Genomic DNA, 22,747 nt, shown 5'->3' with positions numbered 1-22,747 from the left:
TAGCTTCCCCATCCTTCTCTGGGGAACAAGGAAATACAGCCAACGGATGAAAGAAAAAAGAGGGGCACTGACAGAGAGAGCCAGAGACAGTTGAATATTCTTATTTTTTTGTGAGATTATAAAAAAGTACTCTTGCACAGAGGGTGAAAGACAGAAAAAGGCAGAGACAGAGGTGTGGGAAGGATGAGAGAGAGCGTTCCTCTGACCGTCTTCTTCGAAATCAATCCATTCTTTTTTTAGAGAGAGAGAAAGAAAACAGTGGGGGGAGGTTTGGAGAAAGATAGAAAAGGGGGTGGGGAGAAGAAAAAAGAGAATTAATGAAGTAAGTCACACAGGCAGGGAGGAAAAACAAACCAACCTAAAAAAAATATGATTAACGTTGTCGGTCTTATATAGTGTTTTTTTCATCCTGCAGTAGGATGGTGATAAGCAGAAACATGGAGAAATGTAAAGGAAGCGACTGACAGACAGAGAGATACAGCAGATCATTCTGGTATGGTGTCGACCCAAATTGACAGTGACAGAATGTGGAAATGGTTCCAAATGGGACAGACAGTGACAGACTGTTCTGCCACGGGATACAGGTAGACTCATATCAATATTAAAATAAATTTAAATTTCCATCGTTCTCATTCTCCATCATCATCCTGATCATCTTGATCACATTCTGCGTGATGGAGCGACAGACATATTAGTGAAGTTAACTGCTTTGTGGTGTTGCTGTATTTAAACCCTTATCGTGTGTGTAACTGCCATTTATCAAACAGAGATTTTTTTTTTTTTGCCATCAACATTACCAAAACTAAAAAATAGTGAATTCATAATCTAACATAAATACTGTTAATGTTTAGCAATTGTCATTGCATAATCATCAGTGTTCTCTTGTATTTCTACAGAATAAATTTTAACCATAATCCTAATCTGTTTGAGTTTTTTGTTCACCGTAAGCATCATGTTGCTGCTATAGTGAATTCTGAATTCTGATCAGTCTCATAATATTTAGTACTGTTACTCAGACAATATTGCTGCTGTATTCATAAAGCTCGTATAACATTAAGCCATAATCCAATTGCATTATCAATAACATCTATCAGTATAATCTGATGATAATCAAGTATTGATTGAAAAATATCTGCTACTATTTATACAATTTAAATAACAGCTACATGACAATTAAAGGCCATAAAATAGCTGTCAAATTACGTTCATCATTACTGCCACCTTTATTATTACATCTCATTTCTGTTGTTGTCATTAGGAAAACGTTTATTGATGTTCTGGTCAGTGTGTTAGTTAGACAGCGTGTAAATGTTTTCACCGTAGCAAAGTGCTCTCATTCTCAGCTCAGTGCAAAATCTCTGGAGGGGAGAGGAGGGTGTAAAAATTGTGAGACGGAGATACACCAAGATTTACAGAAAAGCAAAGTCAGACAAGGAGGGGAGCAGTAGAGAAAAGGTGACATTTAACTACAGTGCATTCCCGCTCCTTGAAGAAGAATGCAGGACACTTTCAAAGTCTGAGACTGAGAAGACACGCACATGCAGGAAGGGAAGAGGAACAGCAAGAGGAGAGGACGAACAATTTAGAAACACAGAAAAAGGGGGGGGGGGAGAGTGAGGAGACCGGTGGGTGGAAGCGGAGCCCAAAATTAAGGAAAAGAGGGGGAAAACACCCCTCAGAAGAAGGGGAAGGGGAGTGACAGAGAGAGGAGGGGACATCCCCTTCTCTCGACCCGACTGCTGGTGAGGCTGGCAGGGGCGGCCATGGCATTCACCTTTGCGGCCTTCTGCTACATGCTGACACTCGTGCTGTGTGCTTCACTCATCTTCTTTGTCATCTGGCAGGTGAGTTGTGTTCACTTCATTACCTAGACTGTACACACATCCACACACACACACACAAACACACACACACACACACACACTCACACACACACACACACACACACACACACACACACACACACACACAAACACACACACACAAACACACACACACACACACACACACACACACACACACACACACACACACACAAACACACACACACACTCACACACACACACACACACACTAACTGAACACCAGAAAATTAAAGTCAGTCTGACATCGCTGATTGGGCATGGCATGATAGTGCAATAGTGCTTTGCTCTCATGGCCGTGCATCAGAGGTCTGCTCCGTATACTGTCATACATGTAACCAGTTTGTTAAAATACAGTACAGAAAATCTGCTACAAACCCCACATGCATCACAGCATATATTAATGTATAATCAAAACTGCGTTATTACAGCTACAAATAACTGATAGCAGCTGTTATGTAATTACAGACTGGTCACTATTGTCTGCCTAGATGCTAAGCTGCATTGTCTCACACTATAACAGTAAAATGGATATTGCAAAGGGATAAAAAAAATGAGAAATCTACAATTAACACTGACTCTTTCTTGCAATCCACTTAATCATATAAACTGAACAGGACAGGGAGTATTTAAAATTGGTTAAAGGGAGCATGGTGTTATTAATGAACAGTTAAATGAGGTAGTAATTATAGTCTGGACATTGCCGACTAATACTGATATAACACTAATGAACAATGACATTGAGCGAGAACATAGTGCAGGCAGAAGTTCTGTCAGCCTGGGAAAACAAGCAGTGTGCGTGTCTGTGTGTGTTTGTGCATATATGTGTGCCTGAGTCTGTGTCAATGTCTGTGCCTTTGTGCCAATCTGTATGCGCATACTGTTGCCAGGGTATCAGAAAATGTACTACCTCAGCAAATTTATCACTTATTCATGGGATCATTTGTGTGTACTGTGTGCATGTGTGTGTGTGTGTGTGTGTGTGTATGTATGTGGGAAAGTGAGAGAGGAGAAGTGAAGTGGTCATATACATGCACATCACATCATGGGCTCTGGTGTACCAGTTGACTGTCTGTGGAATTATGACTGGAATTTACTCAGGTGTCACCAGAGACTCCGGCGCATTCATCTGTATGCTACATGTCTGAGTCAGTAGATGCAGAGGACATAAAATATCAGTTTCTCTTTCTGAAGAATTTCCCACATTGTTACTCTCAGTGTCAATGTGAATTTGAGTGTGGCATGTTTTTCACAGGTCATTTTCAATCATTTGTAAGTGCTAATCTCTGATTGTTAAACAGATCCAATATATCAATGCGGACAAAACGCAATTCATTTTTATAATTATGGGTGATTCCTTAATGAGAATTGGATTGTTTACTCAAACACACACATAGTCTTCAAAAAAATAAGACCAGCTCCCTCATTGACCAAGGTTACCTGTACCATTATTTGAAGATAGACAAAAAACAAATAACTTAAAACAGATGTAAGATGAAAACAAGAAAACTCTAGCAATTCTTGTATTGTGAGAATATGTATCCTCAAGCCTCAGGCAAACAAATTCTCTAGGTATTGCCTCTCAGCATGTTCCTGTCGGCTCCTTGACATCTGACATGACGTGAAAAGTCTCTGAACCTGTGTGCTTCCAGGTTTTACTGGATGTGGTGAACCTTTGTGCGATTGGAAGTTTGTCCCAGACTAATTATGTAATTGTGAATTAAAAATATTAACGGGTTATTAACAAAATCATGCTTGAAATGTCTCAGTATTGTGTACTGAAGAGTCTGTGGGTGTGATATTAGATGTGAGTCAGGCAATGTGAATGTGCGTGTGTGTGTGTGTGTCTGTGTCTCAGTGTGAGTCAGTAACAAACCGTGTTATTGAGAATGCTTATCAAACTATAATTTTGTTCCCACCCTCCTCTTCCCATCCCCCTCCTTCCATCCATCCTTCACCCTGCATCTCTGCAGCGCTCATCCAATAAGATTGCTCTTTCAGTTCTATTGTAACCATGGTGCCTGCTTAAGGGCTCATCTGATCACCATGGAAACTGCATCTGTTTACAACAAAAAGAGAGGGGGAAAGCAAGGAAGAAGGAGGTAGAGGGAGAGACAGTGAGAGAGGGACCACAGAAATATATAGATGTAAAGAGGGAAAAAGGGAAAGAGAGATGCTACATTTTAAAATATTAAATATTATAGTTAAATGTAATAAAATATTTGTGAATTGCATATTTGGAAGTGGCAACACTTATGTTCATTATTTTTTTTACATTTTGGATATTATATTTTATTGGATATTCTTATGAATAAGGGCTATTATATATGAATAAGGGCTACAGGGCACATGTCTACAGCTAGTGTAGACTGTCTTGTTGTGTTGGATATTATTGTTAGGATGTGCCTTCTTCTTCCCTCTACAGATCATTGCATTTGATGAGCTCCACACAGACTTCAAGAATCCCATCGATCAGAGTAACCCCACTAGAGCTGTAAGACAAAATTATGAGTTCTGAATCTTTGAACTGTAACTAAAACATATGATGAAAGCTCAACCTTTACCAGAGTTCAGCCGCCAAGCAGAAGCTTGTGATGATCACACACACACACACACACACACACACACACACACACACACACACACACACACATACACACATTTGAAAATTGCTTCAGGAGAGAGCAGCACAGACACAGTAATGCCAATCATAACTTTTATATTTTTTGGAGGACATTTTTGATGACTGTTGGGGTATACCAAACATTTCTCCCCTTGTCTCACTTCAGGTAGAGAGGATACGAAATATTGAAAGAATCTGTAACTTGCTACGCCGGGTGAGTGTCTGCCTGTCTCTTGGACTCTTACAGAAGTGACTTCAAAGAATGAGTCAACTGACAAGTGAACGGTATTTAGCTAAACAAAATACAGATACAAGGAAACAAAGAGAGAGAATGAATGAAAAGGGCAAACGAGAGGAAGGGAAGGGGAGAGAGAAGAGGAGAGGGAGGGAGTTGAAATCACTCTCCTCTGTCTGAGTCTATTTTGAGGACTGTGACAGATTGATTCATATTGCTCTCTGCTTCCTTCACAAACACCCCCCACCTGGAATCCGATGCAGGGAAAGTGCCAGAAGTCAATAATAATTCTTACAAAAAGTCACATCGGTTTTCTCCTGCTAACTCACTTGCTGTGGCTGGATGTCAATTAAGACCACTCCCGACAAAGTGGAGACTGAAGGGAGAAAAGGAGAGAATGTCAGAGAGCGGGGGAATGAAAGGGTAGGAAAATCAATGCAGAAGAGGAGATGGGGTCAAAAGGGGTGGGAAGGACGTGACAAGCAAACTCTGTCCAAAAGCGCAAGAAATATTTAAAAGGATTTGAGTATAGACAGACCAAACAGATGAGAAGTTATGCTGATGTTGTGTTTGTGCATCTGTTTGCATGTGTTTACCCTGTGTGTGTTTCAAATCTCAGTGAGCGCGAGTGTGTACTTGCGTGTGCGTGTGTGCACGTGTGTGTGTGTGTGTGTGTGTGTGTGTGTGTGTGTGGATTGACAATGATACACTGTCTTTACTACCCCCAGCTGGTTGTGCCAGAGTACTCCATCCATGGGCTCTTCTGCCTGATGTTCATGTGTGCAGGAGAGTGGGTCACGCTGGGCCTCAACATCCCTCTGCTCTTCTACCATCTCTGGAGGTACAGTGCTCCTGCCAAAGACAGTGCTTCCCCTCACTCTCTTATGATCGACACCTACTCATCTCGCAGTTTCCTCTCTCACCACCTTGCTGCAGGTTATACCAGTACACATTTAAGCAGCTTTTTTTTTCTACTAGCAGATTTCTGCTAACACAGTTACACTTGAACGTGAACTTGAAGCCAAAGTCAGCTTTAAGTGATGTGTGGATGAAAGCACCTTGCTCAAGGTACAGTTGGCCAGTTAGTGCAGGGCGTGGCCGGGGCATGGTTACACCACAGCTGACAAAAATGGACATGTTTGTGGAGCCAACCACGGAGGAAATAGCCTACTGCAATGCCAAGTGATGCCAACATATGGTACTGATCTATTGAACTAAATATTGTCCCAGTTCGGTGTAATCTGACATCCTCTGAACTGGTGTTAAGGTTAAAAACATCTATGAAATAATAAAAGGAAATAAGGGCATACATTTTAATAGCTAGAGATTACCGATTATTGTAACTATTTATTCTACACACACATCACACCCTGCACGTATACTCATATACTGAAATATGTTGCTGTCAAATTAGCAATCACCCACACGGGAGTGAACCAGTGGGATACCTTTCGTTTGGAGATATAACTTTGGAATGGTGCTTAGTTCTCTAGTACATTAATATTTCTATACATGGTTAGGCATACATATTGCATGGCTGGTCTAGACAGTGAGAAAAATACCCCTGTAATTTCCTCTTGGAATGTCACACACTGTGCCACAGTCTAGCATCTGCATACCAATGCACTTGATTTTTAAAAGCTTTGATTATGCAATGCATTCAACTCAATATTTTGCTGCTTTGCTTGGTTTGGCATGAAAACGAACTGGCAGTGAATATTTCTGTTTGTTGCTTTGACCGGTCTTTCTCAAGAATGGTGCGGTAGTTCATGTCAACAAGCTGTGAATCAGCAGGAAGAATTTTTATGCTGTCGTGTTTGACAGTTTGCTGGCAGCTCCTGGTATTTGGTTGGAACTGAATAAAAAAATGTAATGCTTCTGATGGTGAAACCTGGGACACGTCTTACATTCACCATGGTGCAAGATGAGGATAACAAAAGGAAATTGTTCTTAAATAGGTTCTTAAAAGCTTGAGAAGTGTACTCAATGGCATCCAAATTAGCTGCATGGGCTTCGCAATTCAAGTTCAAGAATAGAACAGACTTAACAGTTGCTCAGGGCAAAGACTCATCCAAAATCAAAGGAAAGGACAGGCAGAGTTAAGACCAGAGAAACACAGACCTAGGATCTCACTAACTCAGAGCAGTATAGCCCATCTGCAAAGCCAGTGACCAAAGGCCATGCTACCATGACCTTACCATGAACAGAATGAACTGGCCTCCTGAAAGATGACACTTCATTCACACCAGATTGAAGTAGAACAAGGCACTCCTACATTGGGAAACAAGTCATAGAGACCAGCACTGAGATTGTTCCCCAAAATACAGTCCCATCCTTTGAAAGTGTGTAGTGTGCAATAATTAAAACCTAAACAATCAAAGGCTGTAGTTACAACTCTAGGACGATGGGGGAATCCCCGAAAGAGAAGGGACACGCTGCCATAACCTTCAAGAATATTGAAGAGTTAGTCTAAACAGTTAGTCACTGTAAAATTACCTTACATTATTGGCATTTAGCAGACACTCTCATCCCGAGTGTTCCGGCTAATGACTTAAAATAGACATAAAGAAGGAAGGTTAGTTCCTGACTGAGTCTCTTCTTTAAAAGCTCTCCCATAAATGTAGAATTTGAATTATAACCTATCACCTTTTGATGTATCACTTATGTGGGGAAAAATGTGCAAGGAATTTGTTTGGTTTCATGCCAGTTAAATAAATGCCATCCATTTGGGCTCTAAAGATAAATGACACAGTTTTGACTTTGAACTACAGCTCCCAATGTTGTGCACTGTGCAATTCCTTACAGCTGTCAGGTCGCCTGTTTGTTTGAAAAATGAGACTGCCAGGATGGAGAAACAGATGTATTGCTGTGAGGGCCATCCTTTATGCATGCTCATTCACATGTGTGTGCTCCATCGTGACGATGCTGTGTCAAATTACAACCACACGCAGCCTAGCATTAAATGTCAAGGACTACAAACTAGTTAATTAATATGCCATTACAAGTATCCGTGCACCTTTTATGAATCTTCGAATTGCGTGAAATTATCCACTGCAGAATTATCCAATACATTAGCAAAAGTTCTAGAAATGAATTATTTTTGTCTGGCACAAAACTTTATATTTTAACAGTAATTAACAGTAACTGTGTCCCAGACTCATCTTTTACCCTGATTTATTAGACCTCAAATGTATCTCTCCTCCAATCATGTGGAGTATGTTCATCTGCAGAACGTACTTCCCTCCCAGAATGTGATTGCTACAGAATCCGTTTGCCAATCTGCCTCTCCAGGAAAGGGCTAGAATTGCCTCTGATTCGCCGCACTTTCACGTCAGCCCCAGCACTTGCGCAAACGGAGGGCCATTTCAGTTCTGATGGCATATGCAAAAACACTCATATTCAGGTGTGCAGCCTCCCGCATGCTCCAATGGGGGAGAGCAAATTGAGAGCAAATGTCATGATCTTTGTCACCCGGCAAACAGAGCGAAAATGTATTGAACAACAACAGACGCTAATGAGTTCAGAGGCCCAGGAAAATCCATAAAAAATGTGGGGGGGGGGGGGGGTTCCCTTTGACAAAATGGCAGCAGCAGTCCTCTGTGGCAAGACAGACGTGGAGCCCTTTTACAGTAAACTTTACATTTATTCATTCTGCAGACTCTCTTATCCGGAGCTACATACAGACTTAGATAAATGAGCGAAAATATCAACATTAACATACAAATGAGCAAGCAACATATTCAAAGAATTTACAGTGCCTCAGTAAAGAATCCTTGATTGTGCAAATCTAACCTGAGGCTAGTTTACCAGTGCAAAATGGTTTAAAGTGTTAGGAGAAGGCCCTTTGCAGCCCAAATGGGAGTAAATCAGCTCAGTAATGTCCCAGGGGCTCATAAAGCTCTATCTCCAGGCAAGCGTCAATGTCAAATTTCAATTGAAAGGAGGACCTGTCAGCCTTAGATTACTTCACTTCAATACCACGACAATACATTTTTTCCATGGCCTACAACACACCGACACACAATGTAAGCCAATTGTAAATCTGAGCTTGAAATGTAAATCTGTTAAGCTATTAAGTAATGAATTCAACTTTAAACACCAAAGAAGAACATTATGTAATAAGAACCATATAACAAATTATGAAATATGGCAAAAGTACAAACAATTATTGCAAGATTTTTTTTTAGCAGACTTAATCAGATTTTCTTGCATATGGAAATTTCCATTAAGTCTTCTTGAGATCCAGCTGTGTAGTAATGTGAGATCAGACTGTGTTACTTTTCAACTGGAGAATTGTCTCCTTGGGGAAGCCAGCATGCACAGCAGTGTATGGTTGCCGAGCACCATCCCTGTTGAGGATTCCAAACTGAAAACCGGCCAGAGAGGTCATTTTCTGCTGATTTGAGGCACCCAAACACATCAAGAGGGTCAGAGGAGGGTGTTTACTGAGCCATACTAAAGAAGGAAGCAAACATCAACCTGCAGGTAGTTGGCGGCAAACAATTCGTATTTTCCTTTACCATTCCAGGCACACACGCTTCCACACACACACATACACATATACTATGATGTTGTACACCCAGAGCCCTCAAAGAATCAAAGGGTCAATGTGTACAACATCATAGTTGTTTACAGGGTAAGGGGTTGCGGAATTACTTTTCAGACTACAGGGAAAAAAGCAACTGTATATTTTTTGGTTTAGAATCCTTCTGTAAACTAAATAGTAATCGTTTCGAGCTCTGAAGCAAGTGAATCAGCAATGAGGGGGGGTACTCTGTAAAGTTAATGAGGAAGATGACCTTTTAGGTTTATTGTTATGAAAAACAGCAGAATTGAGTGAATGGTTTTGTTAATTTCTTCCTGTTTTTTTTTAGTTTGGGTTTCTTTGTGTATACATGAAATTAGTAATCCTTTCCGTGTTCTTTTGTTTAATTTATTGGTAAGTAAAGGATTTCCTTAAAGTCAAAAGGGCAATTTTAGTGTATTTCTCCTGTCTCCCTTGCTCTCTGTCTCTGACTTACCTGTCTCATTTGTGACGCTCTCTCCTCCAGGTATTTCCACAGACCGGCTGATGGCTCTGAAGTGATGTATGATCCAGTCAGTATCATGAACGCAGACATCCTCAACTACTGCCAAAAAGAGTCCTGGTGTAAGCTAGGCTTCTACCTGCTCTCCTTCTTCTACTACCTGTATAGGTGAGTAACCATCCTACATTGGGCTATAGTAATGGCAAGTGTTCCGATATCATTAAGAGTTACTGTTATCATTATTTTACTGAATATGAATGTGGTTATGATGTGTACATATGCTTATTTACTGCTGATGCAGTTTGTGCTGGGATTTTCCTTTTGACGTGGTTATGTTGTTTTGAGAACAAACTTAAACATAACACTGCCACAAAATTAAAACAAATTGTACACCAAGAATGGCTTGCACAGTTCCTTTTCTTTCTCTCACTCTCTCTTTCCCCTTTGTCTGTCTCTCTCTTCACTTTCCATTTTCTTCTGTCTATGTTAGCATGGTCTATGCTTTGGTGAGCTTCTGAACTCCAAAGACTGGCCACGAATGGAAGGCAAAGAAGGAGACAGAGAGGGAGAAGGGAGAGAAAGACAAAGAGGGAAGGACATCACTGTCTCTCCTTTTCCTCATCCCCCCATCACTCCATCCGACCACCTTCAATACGCTGGACGAGGGTGGATAAAGCACTGCCAGGCTGGCTCAGACACTGCCATTCAGAGAGAGGAGACGTGAGAGAGAGGGAGGGGAGCTTGAGGGAGATCTGGAGCAGGAGGCGGAGACACGAGAACATGTTCCGAGAACATGAACACAGTACATGAAGCAAAGCAGCCAGAAGACATACAAGCATTTGCTTTGGGACACTCCATTTCTCAAATCACAAAGGGGAAACGTGGGGCTTTATTGCCAGATAGCGTTTTCACAGCTCAGTTTGAATAGCATCTTTGAGCTCCGGTTTTTTTCCTCCTGTTGGTTAAAATTGGTTGCTTTATTTGGATGTAAGTGAAAATACAATCTGCGGAAGAACAGACCCCCCCCCATGGGCTGGCATTCCTCATTCCCCCATGAATGGTCACAGTTTGCTGCTCTGCAACATGTGTGAGAGTATTCATGTGTGTATCACCATTGCTCTCTTATCTGAATTTAAAAGCACACACACACACACACACACACACACTTGAGAATTGCCTCAGAGGAGCAATTTTATATGTATACAAAATTGAGAGAGAGAGAGAGAGAAAGAGAGAGATACAGAGGCAGAGGCAGAGACATACTGATATAGCATTTTGCAATACAGACATTTATTCCTGTAACCTCCACTGCACATGTAAAAACATTATACACATGAACACATTCATGCGATACCCTCACGCATACACATGTTTTTGGCAGATGCAGCAATATTTCACATAAGTGGCTGGCACAGTTAAGGCACAGGGCTTGTAATCAAAAGGTTCTGGTTTTCCCAGGAGTGGGCACTGCATTTGAGCTAAGTGCATAATCTGCAACCGCTTCAGTGAATATCCAGCTGTATAAATGGATATGTAAGCTATGTAATTCACTCTGAATACATTATTACAAACAATGTAATGTAATGAGGTGTGGGACGGTTTCGTGATTCCCGCTGCACCTGGGGGGATGCGTAGGTTATATTATTATGGTACGGTAATGATGGCACAATACACCTTTGTCCAATATCTTAGGTCAAAATCTTTCAAAGCACTGTAAGGAAACTTTGATCTCTGTGATGGCCCAGTCTGGGGGTGGGGGGTGTCATGTGCCATAACTTGATTTGTACAGATGTATAGTTTGGAAGTTTTATCACGGCTTCACAATGAGCAGCAGTAGGACATTTTGATAGAGAATCCACTTAAGTGACTCAAGAGACAATAAAGACCCTGTGAAAAAATGAGACAGCGACCCGACAGAGCTGTGTAGACTAGTACAATCCAAATGGACAGGTGTGACAACAAGACATTCCAGTACTGTGACGATGTTGATGCGGAGGCCGACAAATTTGACTATTTGCACAATAAGATGAGGGCTCAAGTAGCAGTAGCAGGATACAGTATGCTGTATCCTGCTATTCACTTTGTCCGTCGTGTTAAATTGGAGACCACAGTCTTTGGCATGGGAGCCTGAATGCGTCTTACAGGACACTAGTCTACAGTGGTGAGGAGGATCACTTGTTTGGAGCCCACATTGGGACAAGTATCCTGTGTCGCGACTGCGTACTGTATGCCTAAACCGGACTGAAAAGAAATCCCTCGACAAAGACCCAGAGGAGGACAGCACCTCTGCTACAAGATATTTCTTTGTGCCATTGTAATGTGCTCACCTGTGTTATATGTATGTAGGTAATTCATAATTTGATTCAAAATGATATAATTTGATGCAGTGTAACACCCTTACAAAAAAAAAAAGCCCTACAGGGATATTGAGAACCTTATTGTAACTCACTCAAACTTTTAGTAATTTCGTTACTTTTATGGAACAATTTTGTTTAGGCGGAAAATGATAGACTCTAGACTGGGAGCAAGAGAGGCTCAAGGTGGAGCAGGTTTTTAGTTTTCTATGTATTTTAAATGGTTTTATTTATTTTACAGTTTCAGCACAAATATCCTCTTGCCCTGCCACAAAATGAGTTAATCAAAGACAATCCTAAAAGCACAAAAGGGGAACACAGGACACATGCTACAGTATATGGTTGAATGTTAAAATTTACAAAAAATATAGCCTATATATTCAAAATAAATAATAAATAGAATATCTTTGTTATTGTCTTTTATATTGCATAAACCGTCACTGTCTGCTAATATTATCACCACTATAGTTTGTACAGTGCCTGAAATACATTATACGGCTGTACAATAGAATTCTATATAACATCTATACTGAAACATATTCTAATAAAATACCTGTGTTTAAACAATCGTGTTGTGATGATATTGATTTGTGTATATCAATGTGCAAATCTGTTCAAGAAATGAACAGGTTAAAGACAAGTTACCATTTTTTCATAAAAATTCAGCTTCCTTAGTTTGTCAAGAGAGACAGGGAAGTGACTAAAGTTAGAAAAGAGAACTGTTAAAGAGGGAAAAAAGAGAGAAGAGAGGCAGGTAAGTGGGAACAAGAGAGGCAGGAGAGACAGCAGGAGAAAGAGGAATGGGACTGAACAGATCAAATGGGGGAGGGGGCAGGGGGTGTGGAATAAGTGAGGTAAAACGACAGAATTGAAGGGAATATGACAGTGAAAAAATGAACAGAAACTGAGAGGGGTTAGAGACCAGAGCTCTAGAGAGAGAAGGATGGAACGTCAGGTGAGCGTGGATGTAAAACCGAGGGAGAGTGGAGCAAGGGGATGAACGTGTCAATGATGGAGGGAGAGGGAGAGGGGGATGGAGAGGTAGAGACACCCTGACACAGACTACTTTTCATGCTCCACCGTCGCCATAGCAACCAAATGGTGTTACATTCCTACTGACTCAACACTCTCTTTCTCTGTCTCAAATTCAAAATCAAATATCACAATAGGCTTTACTTGCTAGCCCCTGCCAAGCCTTTTGAATGAAATTTTTAGGGTGAAAACCCACCATTAAAATGTAAAACTGAGTGAAATGTAAATGCAACCGAAAACATAGCTTCCAGTTTCTCTTTTCACATGAACAAGGAGCACCACTGCTTGCAGGCACATACACATACAGACACGTTTAATTTTTGTTACATCCGTTTTGCCCATTTATAATGATTCCTGCAGTTCAGCCATTTTAGTTTGCTGATAACCTGAGTGGCATTGACCTATGCACCCAATTCTTTTTGTCTCATTGCTCCCTTATTCCTCTGTATTTGTCAGCTTTTTCTTGTGGTTTGCACCCCCCCCCCCCCCCCCCCCCCCCCCCCCAAACTGGTCACCCTGCTCTCCTCTCTCTTCTTCTTACAGCCCCAAAGCTGCGGACTCCCACCCTCCCTCTCTGACTCTCAACATTGTGAAAGAGAGAAATTACCATGGAAACCTGTTACAATTGATAACTCACTGCCAAAAGTAAGGAATTGCCACTTAGACACGAACACTCACTCACTCACTCACTCACTCTCACACACACATTCACACAGACACAGACACAGACACACATGCACACACACACACACACACACACGCACACACACACACACAGGCAGACACTTGTGGATTTCCAGTTACCTAATGTGAAAGTTTCCATTTTCTATTTTAAAATCCATTCAGCTACATCCAGCATAATCACGTCAACATTAATATTTTAGCTAAATGCATTGTATGATTATAAAATTTTGTGTCATTCACACAACATGAAACCCAAAACAGCTTCTTTTCCTCTTAGGCTTGTGAAAAAATAGAGATGACTCTTGTATATCCTGGTGAAAGAGAAACAGAGCATGCATCACAGCCTTTTTGTATTTTGCCTTTGGAATTCCCATGAACTAAATTGAGTAGTTAGACAGGGAGTGGCAAATGTAAGGTAGGAGAGACCAGGGATGGTCATCACGTTCTTTGGTTTATTTTTCAGCTTCATTATATTCTGCAAGCTCTTGTATTTCATTCAATGACAAGACAGCATCCAAACTGATGTTTTTATATGTCGACCTAACTTAATTCAATTTTTAAACAGCTAGATGATGAGGGTCTCCTGAGACGACCTGCCTTGTGATTTGGTCAGCTGCATGGTATGTGTCATTTCTATAGTTTCAGTACAGTGTTAGACTTTAATGACATATCACAGCAAATATGAAAACACTTTCAACGTTCTGAGTTGCCTCCATTGACCAGAAGGACAACAAGCCTAAAACACATAAGCAGTAAAACAAAAAAATGAAAATCAGTTGGTATCATACAACCATGTTCTGCATAAGAGAGCCTCCATTTTTCTTTCAAAATTTTGAACTGTTTCTTTGCTTATGAGGAGCTAATAAATCTTGGAGTCCTTTTTCACGTGTCAGCAGACTCCAAAATTAATATGATAACATTGACTGTGAAGAATTTTTTTAAATAATTTGAGTCTCTCAGACACATTCCTTAGCCTATTGATTTTACTTTTGATAAGCTAGCCCTGATTTTACCTTGATACTACACTGATGCAAGGTACGAAACGTCTGAAAGCATTGACGAAATGGAAAAAGATATTTAACTTGCGTATCTAATATATACATACAGTCTGAGGCTACTGTATTTAGCAACTAGAATCAATGTGTCTGGATTACATACATGAATCTAGCTTCTTCTAGTCATGAGTAGTTCACTGGTTAGGGTACTGTACTTGCAATTGGACTTACCAGGCAGGGTGCTGCCATGATGTCCTTGAGCGAGGTTACTTAAACTAAACTGCACTGGCAAATATGCAGCTGTGTAAATAGATAATGACATGACATGTAAGTCAAACTAGAAAGGGGTGTCCGCCAAGCAAATAAATAATGAACATTAATCACTGAACACAAACTAGTGGATTCAGAATCAAGAAAAATCACATCAGTGCGTGTTTGTTAATGCGGTGAATGTCCTTAATGACAATGTTGAATGCCGCATGCATACATGGGCACAGGCACAAACTATCTAACATCTAGAAATGCACGAGTTTATTAAATTAAAACAGAGAGGTAATGACAATAATGGAAAAAGAGAGTATGTGGCAGTACAGTGAAGGAGAGAACACATGAGATAAAGAGGGGAAATAAATTATAAATGGCATGAAAAAATATGAAAATATGGAGGGATAAAATATGTAAAGAAGGTATGAAAAATGAAGAGAAGTATGAACAAAAGTGATGCATCACTTCCTCCCTCACCCCATCCACATTGAAAGACTTGGCAACACTGTGTATCATCTCTTTCTCTTTCTGTCTTTCTCTCTCTCTCTCTCTCTCTCTCTCTCTCTCTCTCTCTCACTTACACATACACACACACACACACACACACACATTGCAAACATAAAGTTGAGGTCTTGAACTCATTAGCAATACCCCAATTTTCAACGTGCTGCATGGACTATGGTGTTTAATTTATAGAATTAGATACCTGTTGAATTACCCAGGTGTATTCTGGGCAATGGTACTGATGAATATTTCAGCACTTCAAGATTAATGAATGAAAAAATATTCTATATTTGGAAGAGAAATGTCAAGAGGCCAAGACAGAGGATGAGTAAGGAAGCAAAATTTACATTTATGCAGTGTTATAGATGGTCTTACCTGGCTAGATATTTTAAAAAATGACATGAAGATTAATACAGAAAGGAAGTGTTGGAACACAGAAAGATGGATGAAGATGAAATTAAAAAGTGAGAGTGAGGAGGAGATAGACTTGGGGAATGAGAGAGTACAGAAGAGACTGAAACTAAAGAAAAAAAGATAAGTCTGGCGGCAAAACAGAAATATTATTACTACTGTTTTATAATGCATTTGCTGAAAACTTTTAATCAGAAGTAACAATGCAAATACCATCTGCGCAGCGGGTATAACACCGTTGCTAGGCAGCAGATACCTATCAGCATCACATTATATGAAACCCCAGGACACATGTAACTCCCATTATGTCAGATTATTGCGACTTCAGAGTACCTTTTACAGTGTTTTACAGCGCACACAGGTGAAGACGATATTAAGCAACTAATAGACAATATAAGACAATGGGAGAACAGAGGAGAAGGCAGATACAGTGTGGGTTCAAGAAACCCCTTCTCTCCCCAGAGGAGAAATAGAGAAAGATCGAGAGACTGGGACAGCAGAGCCTATAAGAATTGTACTCCACATAACTCCTACTAACACGCTGCCCACTCATTTCACAATAACAGGGGAGGGAGGGTGTGAGAGTGCAACAGGGAGACCACATAAACCCCCGTTGGAGGTAATGAGCTCATTAAACGGTTCATTAACATTCACATTTATTCATTTAGCGGACGCTCTCATCCAGAATGACTTACAAAGCAGGGGTGCATAAGTGCGTACAAAAAAGGGTTATATGAACGACAGTCCATTTTGAAGATTGACAGGACGCATTTGGGCAAAACTGTGAATGTGTCAGACAGAGCTACAATAACCGGTGCCACACTGACAGTACAGCCAAAGTGCGCGTCTTAAGGGCTACAACTATCAAGGGTTCAAAGATGCAGTTTGAGGAGAGGATGGTAGATAGTGGCCAGTGACTCTACTGTCCTGACTACTGTGGGAAGCTCGTTTCACCGCATGAGGACCAGAACAGACAGGGGTGATGACTCTGCAGGAGAGAGGCGGCCAGGCGTCCCAAGGGTTGCAGAGCAGGGTGGCCTGGTTTGTATATATGGCCCAGTCATTGCTTACAGAGATGAAGGAGCCATTCTCCTTGCTGCTCCAGTGAGCCAGCACCACCGTTTTGGAACGCAAACAAGCCGTTCCTGGAAACCAGATGAGGAAGATCGCCAGAGGTGGGGTGTGGGATTATTTCTGGAGGTCACAGAACAGGCAAGAAACAGGGTTCTTGATGAGCCGCAGCCGAGAGACGGGTAAGGACAGAGGTAGGAGGGCGGGAGACAGAGCGCGAGCACGTAATGTAAACGCAGACAGTGACAGAGAGACGAGGGAGAAAAAAAGAGTGCAGGAGAGGTGGAAGGGGGCAGAGCAATGGAAAAAAAAGAATATAAAGATGGATGGTTATAAACAGAAAGGCGGAGGAAAACTGTAAAGTAAAATGAATTTCTCTAAGTCTATTGAACGCTAAACTTTTTCTTGCGTTGTCTGATAAACAGTCATATGATTAGTATTTTGCAGACAGTACTGTACAGCAGAAACCTAACACTCACATAGAGGGTGCGCATTGCTTCCAATATTAAAGGCATACAGAGTACACTCCATGCATGCATAAGCATGCCCAAATCTGTTAAACATAGCTACTGTCTCTAACATGGATGCACACACATACAGATGGAGAAAGTACATCATGTAAGGAAACACAGAACAGCAGGCTACATGCACACATAGCCACATGTAAAAATATATGTGATGCGTGTAGCCTACTGAATGCAGTTCAGTTTCAGGAAGTGTGGTTGTCATGGCAATGGCAATAGACATCTGAGTGTAACCGTAGCAATGAGGGAGACAGAAGGTGAGGGAGAGAGAGAGAGGGGAGAAGAGGAGTTGTTACCGACTAAACTCTTTAGGCTTGAAGAGGGACTTGACAGACAGAATGATTCATGATTGGGAGATTATGTGTTTTGCATAAATGGTCATTTTTAGCATCGCAAAAATATCATATATCTGATTTCGTATATGGGAACGGTATATGAGCCAAGAGCAGTGCATAAAGAAGCTATCCGATTAAAAGGCCCCATTAGGAGTTTAAGTGGGTGAGTAAGCTAATTGCGTTTAAATTCCCATGGATATTGTTGAACTGGCTGTCAAGAGTGCATTAAGTTCTCCTTCAGGCTCAGGGTTCTAGCAACGTTGGAGTTCATGGTTTCCCGTGATCAGTGAAACTAAACTAATGTGCCAATATCCCATATGTTTGATCATGACAATGTGAAGATATTCCCATTACTATCACAGAACACAAACAGAATGCATCAACATAATGGCTCCGCTGTGCTGAGAATTGCCAAGAATTCCCATCAACAGACTTGAGCGAGAGAAGAAGTAGAGATGTTATTACTGCCATCAATCAGGTACCAGATTTTTATTGGCCCCAGAGGGGATTTGCTAGTCACATTAGAGGAATACAGACAGGGCTGGGGGAGGGGGGGGGGGGGGGGTATTCTGATGAAAAAGTATCTGTGTTTTCTTTTTTATTTAGTCTACCGTTGGTTAAAGTGACAACACTGCATCTAACATCAGTTTGTACACCAGTGCCCCAAGCCCCCCCCCCCCCCCCCAATCAAAACAGTAAATACGAAAAGTGAAAGGTGAAAGGACAGTATTGCCAAAATTGTGAGAGGTCTCTGATATCGCCCTGGAAAGGTTTTCTTTACACAGATATACTTGAATAAAGCACAAATGAAGAATAATTGCACCTGTGGCAGTTCCCTGAAAATAAAAAACAGTGGAAATATGACTACATTGTGCAGTAAACGATTCAGACCACACTTTTAACAGTCACTGAGTTCATTTGCTTGGCCTAACTGAACACTTTTTGGCATGACCCACTATTTATTGTAGTTGTTATTTTGTTTGTTTTATTTGAATTATTTGACTTTTTCAATAAGGCTATATTTTCCATAAGATCTATTTAAAATAGCAGAAGTAGAGTAATAATAGTTACTCTAACGATAGTAGTTAACGATAATTATAATGGGGACTTGTGCGGGACCTTCTGCAGGAAAAAAAACATACTAATTGAGGTGTCATTTAAGTGTCAAATTTACACTTTGTAACTTAATCAGTATTAAATCTGACTTCACCAGTATGGCTCACTGTCACATAATATTGTCGAATCTGACAACATGCGTGCAGTGTTTTGCAGTTTGTGGAGAAACACTGAAAACGTTCCTTTTTGATGTCATTTGTATGCTGCTTTGTGCAATTCAGTGTACTTATGAATGTTATACTTGCATATTTGCTTACTGTGCCAGTATATTATTTTGGTGCTGATGTGAACACTGTGTCAGTGTTCTGTCTCTTTTGTACCCTAATGATGATAAAGGTGAAATACATCATCAGCACTCATCTACTCTTGACACACCCACACATACTGACTCAGACTTTCACAGACACAAACATACACTCGCTCCCTGTCTCGCTCTGACTCTTGCTCTTTTCCTGTCTGTCTCTGTCTCTCTCTCTCTCTCTCCCTCGCACACGCAAAATGAAATTCACAATCAATAAATACTTCTACAAACTCTTGACTCAACGAGTACAAAGACTGAAAACTTGCATGAGGATTCAACGGCCACGCCATGAAACCAGCTGCGCGGGTGACACCTGGTGGATATATGTGGATACTGTTCTATGCTTGGCCATTTCTTCATTGTTAAGTATGCGGCAGTATTGATAAAAGGATAAATTGTAACAAGACAGCTCAGTATATGCATTTGTATCATCAAATACAAATGCTGCATAACAATTCGAATGTCTGTATTGGGAAAATTGCTAGATAAAATTGCTAGATGATGATGATGATGATAACAACAATAATAATAATAATAGCCAAATACGAAAATTGTACTAATAAAGAAAAAGTAATAGTGAAAAGATAAAGCTTGAGAAAGGAAACGCCATCTCAGGAAACGGAGAGGAAACTACATAAACCGAAATACACCACGGCGCAGCCCTTGAGTATTATGCTGTGTGGCCCCACTGATCTGTTAAATATGTGCATGGCTGTTTGCGTTAACTGAGCCTCTCTTTAGTCAATCCTTGTTCAATACGTATCGATAAATTCATGTCAAACGCGTTTTACTGGTCCACGTGAAGAAGGTCAAATGTTCCGATCTGCTAACAGTCAAGACTGGAACCGAGCTAGCTTAAAAAAAAACTAAATAACTCTTCGTAGGGACTTGCGTGAAGAAGTATTTTCTACGTCGTGTCCACAACAGATCAGTTTTCCTGTAGACCCAGGAATATCTTAGGCCTACGCCATGAGTGGAATGAGAACTATGCTAACCACTGGAGCACTGGTCGGTGTAATCGGCGTGGGCTACGGAATGTGGGCAGTTATATCACCGGGAGAAGAAAGGAAAAGAGAGATACTCAAGGTGCGCTACGTAGCTTGGCAACAACCTGCCACAGCACAATTAACATGTTCGTCAGATGCGGTCCATGGTCATTCTCACCGAGCATTGACCGTATCAAGCAACTGTAGTGGTCCGTTCGCATAACTAGCGCTTCCGGGGCTGCGCATATTCTTTGAAAATATAAGGATATTACTAGTTAGCTAATGCTGCCTTCTTCTCTTTACATGTTTGTACATAAATGACAGATATCTCCGACGCATAAGCCTAACGTGAATATTAGAATACAAAGTAGTTAGTTATTTGTAGCTGCCTACGTGAAGTTCATACATAATATAGTTCCATGATATGCTCGTAGCTACGGTATAAGGTCATTGAAACAACTGACTTTCTTTGGCTTTCTTTTTAAACCCCAGTGTTTTCTCAGTATAGATAAAAGAACTACTTAAAATTCCACACTTGCTTCATAAATCATATTTAGATAGCCTGAAAAAATAGTTTACTGTAGACATTTGCATCTGTTCATGGATACTATAGATAATTCGGCCTTTATCCATGTCCTTAACATTATAGAGAGAATCCAGCTGAAACGTTTAAAACTGATACCTTCCTACGATGCATTATATATCAATCAAAACATCATTGATTATGCAAAGCGAGAACATTTGTGTTGATGTAGAAATTGTGCTGGTCAAAAATAATCAGACTTAGTGGGTAGAAACCAGACTTATACAGATCCGTCTAATGACCTCTTTCTCACCAGCGTTCACTTGCGCTTCTCAGCGTCTCTCTTGCGTTCACTGTCATGACTTTGTACTCTCAATGTGAGTTGACTTTGAACCGGTGTTTCCCCTCTTGTTTTTAACTTTTGGATATTGATACAGAATCTGCCTGAGGCAAACCCTGTGAGGATGGAGGAGACTCGGAGGAGGAACGCGCTGATGATGCAGGTTCTGAAGGAGGCTGCAGAGACCAAAGACAATGTCGCCCGAGGATTCGGGTCGTCAAAATAAGAGACAGGGAAGACAAGTCTGTACTTTCAAATATAAAACTCACTCTAAATGAGTTTGATTTAAGGTATCCGAGCCCGAGCTGCATCATTTACCATACTCTGTGTGGTTTCCTGCACTTTCTTCTTTTTAAGAAGGAACTTGGTGCCTTTCAGAGTAACTGAAACTCAGTAATGGATCTTAGAACATCAGTCAAGGTTTATAAAAAGAAACCATATCTAAAAAATATGTCCACAGACACAGAAATTATACTCTCTGGATAGGACATAGAGAACATAGAAAGACAATGGTGTCCCAGACCCTTTATTCTCTCAGACCTCTCTCTCCATAATACCCTGTGACACTGAGTGTAAATATTGCTGTTTTTTTGTGTGTGAATACAACGACATAATTTATTGTAAAAATGTCACATTGACACATGTGGTGAGACTATATTGAAGTACATTAAAATACGGTAAATCAAAAGTTCTTTGTTTTGTCGTTTGTGCTGTCTACAGTATTTGGGGAAACTAGTGTACACAGAACGGTATTGGGGAAAAAATGTTTTCAAAGAATTGAAAACAAACTGTGTAAAGTGTATTAACTTATCTGTTCACCACCAATCTACTGTGTTTCGTGTTTGGCTAAGTATCATCTATAAGTTTACTTGTTATTTTAACAAAATTTGCGGCATTTTCTTTTTTTACGTTGGTATGTTATTTTAATAACGTCAGTAATTTCGATTATCTATATGCCACCGTGTTTGCTTTGCGAATATTAACGTTACAGTGACTCAATGGTGCAAGATAGTAACTAACGGTTAAATAATACGTTGTGAACATAATTACAAGATTTTCCGAAAACGATCATTTAAGTTAATTTAAGGAGCTGTTTTTGTATCCGTATGAATCTGTATCTTTTTTGAATCTGTAATGATCGGCAGACTTGGCTACCTACCTAGCTTGTTTTTTGTACTACAGTTCATGCTGTCTTGTTAAATGCAGTTTGTATTTGCGCATTTATTTGTATTTGAAGTCGGTTTGGATAAGGACGTCTGCTAAATGACAAACATGCAAATGTACTGAATTTTGCAGAAATGCTCTATATAGAATATACCTCTCTGTATTGCAAATAATGTGCAAAAGTTTACATGTAAATGTTACATATTTTTACAATTTGCATTTTTGTGTTTGGTTCTTGTGGAAACAAGCGAGCACCACCGGGCACTGAATTTAGCTGCACTTAATTCCGGCGAGGGGAGCGATGGAAGAGATAATTAATGTTTACCGAGGCAACGTATTTCTCTGTTCTCCGTGGTTTGACCAAGTTATGCAGTTCCGGCAACCAAGACTTCCTGA

The 22,747-nt window shown here is 40.5% G+C and overlaps 2 protein-coding genes across 2 annotated transcripts; both read left to right on the top strand.

Moving 5' to 3' along the window:
• Window positions 1-1,620: 1,620 nt before the first annotated feature.
• cnih2 (cornichon family AMPA receptor auxiliary protein 2) lies at window positions 1,621-12,558 on the top strand. Its single transcript, XM_036523071.1, has 6 exons — window positions 1,621-1,844; window positions 4,288-4,356; window positions 4,652-4,699; window positions 5,449-5,561; window positions 9,772-9,915; window positions 10,238-12,558. The coding sequence occupies exons 1-6, from the start codon at window positions 1,764-1,766 to the stop codon at window positions 10,263-10,265; spliced, it is 483 nt and encodes a 160-aa protein (XP_036378964.1). The 5' UTR covers window positions 1,621-1,763; the 3' UTR covers window positions 10,266-12,558.
• A 7,612-nt stretch (window positions 12,559-20,170) lies between these two features.
• On the top strand, window positions 20,171-21,859 carry LOC118775693 (ubiquinol-cytochrome-c reductase complex assembly factor 3-like). The gene is made up of 2 exons (XM_036525727.1): window positions 20,171-20,424; window positions 21,285-21,859. Exons 1-2 carry the CDS (start codon window positions 20,308-20,310, stop codon window positions 21,411-21,413), a joined length of 246 nt encoding a protein of 81 aa, XP_036381620.1. The 5' UTR covers window positions 20,171-20,307; the 3' UTR covers window positions 21,414-21,859.
• Window positions 21,860-22,747: the final 888 nt, after the last annotated feature.

Source organism: Megalops cyprinoides, chromosome 3 (assembly GCF_013368585.1).
Source record: "Megalops cyprinoides isolate fMegCyp1 chromosome 3, fMegCyp1.pri, whole genome shotgun sequence".
NCBI lineage: Eukaryota > Metazoa > Chordata > Actinopteri > Elopiformes > Megalopidae > Megalops > Megalops cyprinoides.
The sequence above is the reverse complement of the archived record's forward strand: the minus strand, read 5'-3'. Positions and strand labels throughout refer to the sequence as shown.

Excerpts from the sequence above, each read along its gene's own strand:
- cnih2 (XM_036523071.1), top strand. The coding sequence starts at position 1,764 with ATGGCATTCACCTTTGCGGCCTTCTGCTACATGCTGACACTCGTGCTG. Across the intron at positions 1,845-4,287 it reads TCTTCTTTGTCATCTGGCAG|ATCATTGCATTTGATGAGCT; the intron begins GTGAGTTGTGTT and ends TTCCCTCTACAG. Across the intron at positions 5,562-9,771 it reads CTCTTCTACCATCTCTGGAG|GTATTTCCACAGACCGGCTG; the intron begins GTACAGTGCTCC and ends TCTCTCCTCCAG.
- LOC118775693 (XM_036525727.1), top strand. The coding sequence starts at position 20,308 with ATGAGTGGAATGAGAACTATGCTAACCACTGGAGCACTGGTCGGTGTA. Across the intron at positions 20,425-21,284 it reads GGAAAAGAGAGATACTCAAG|AATCTGCCTGAGGCAAACCC; the intron begins GTGCGCTACGTA and ends ATATTGATACAG.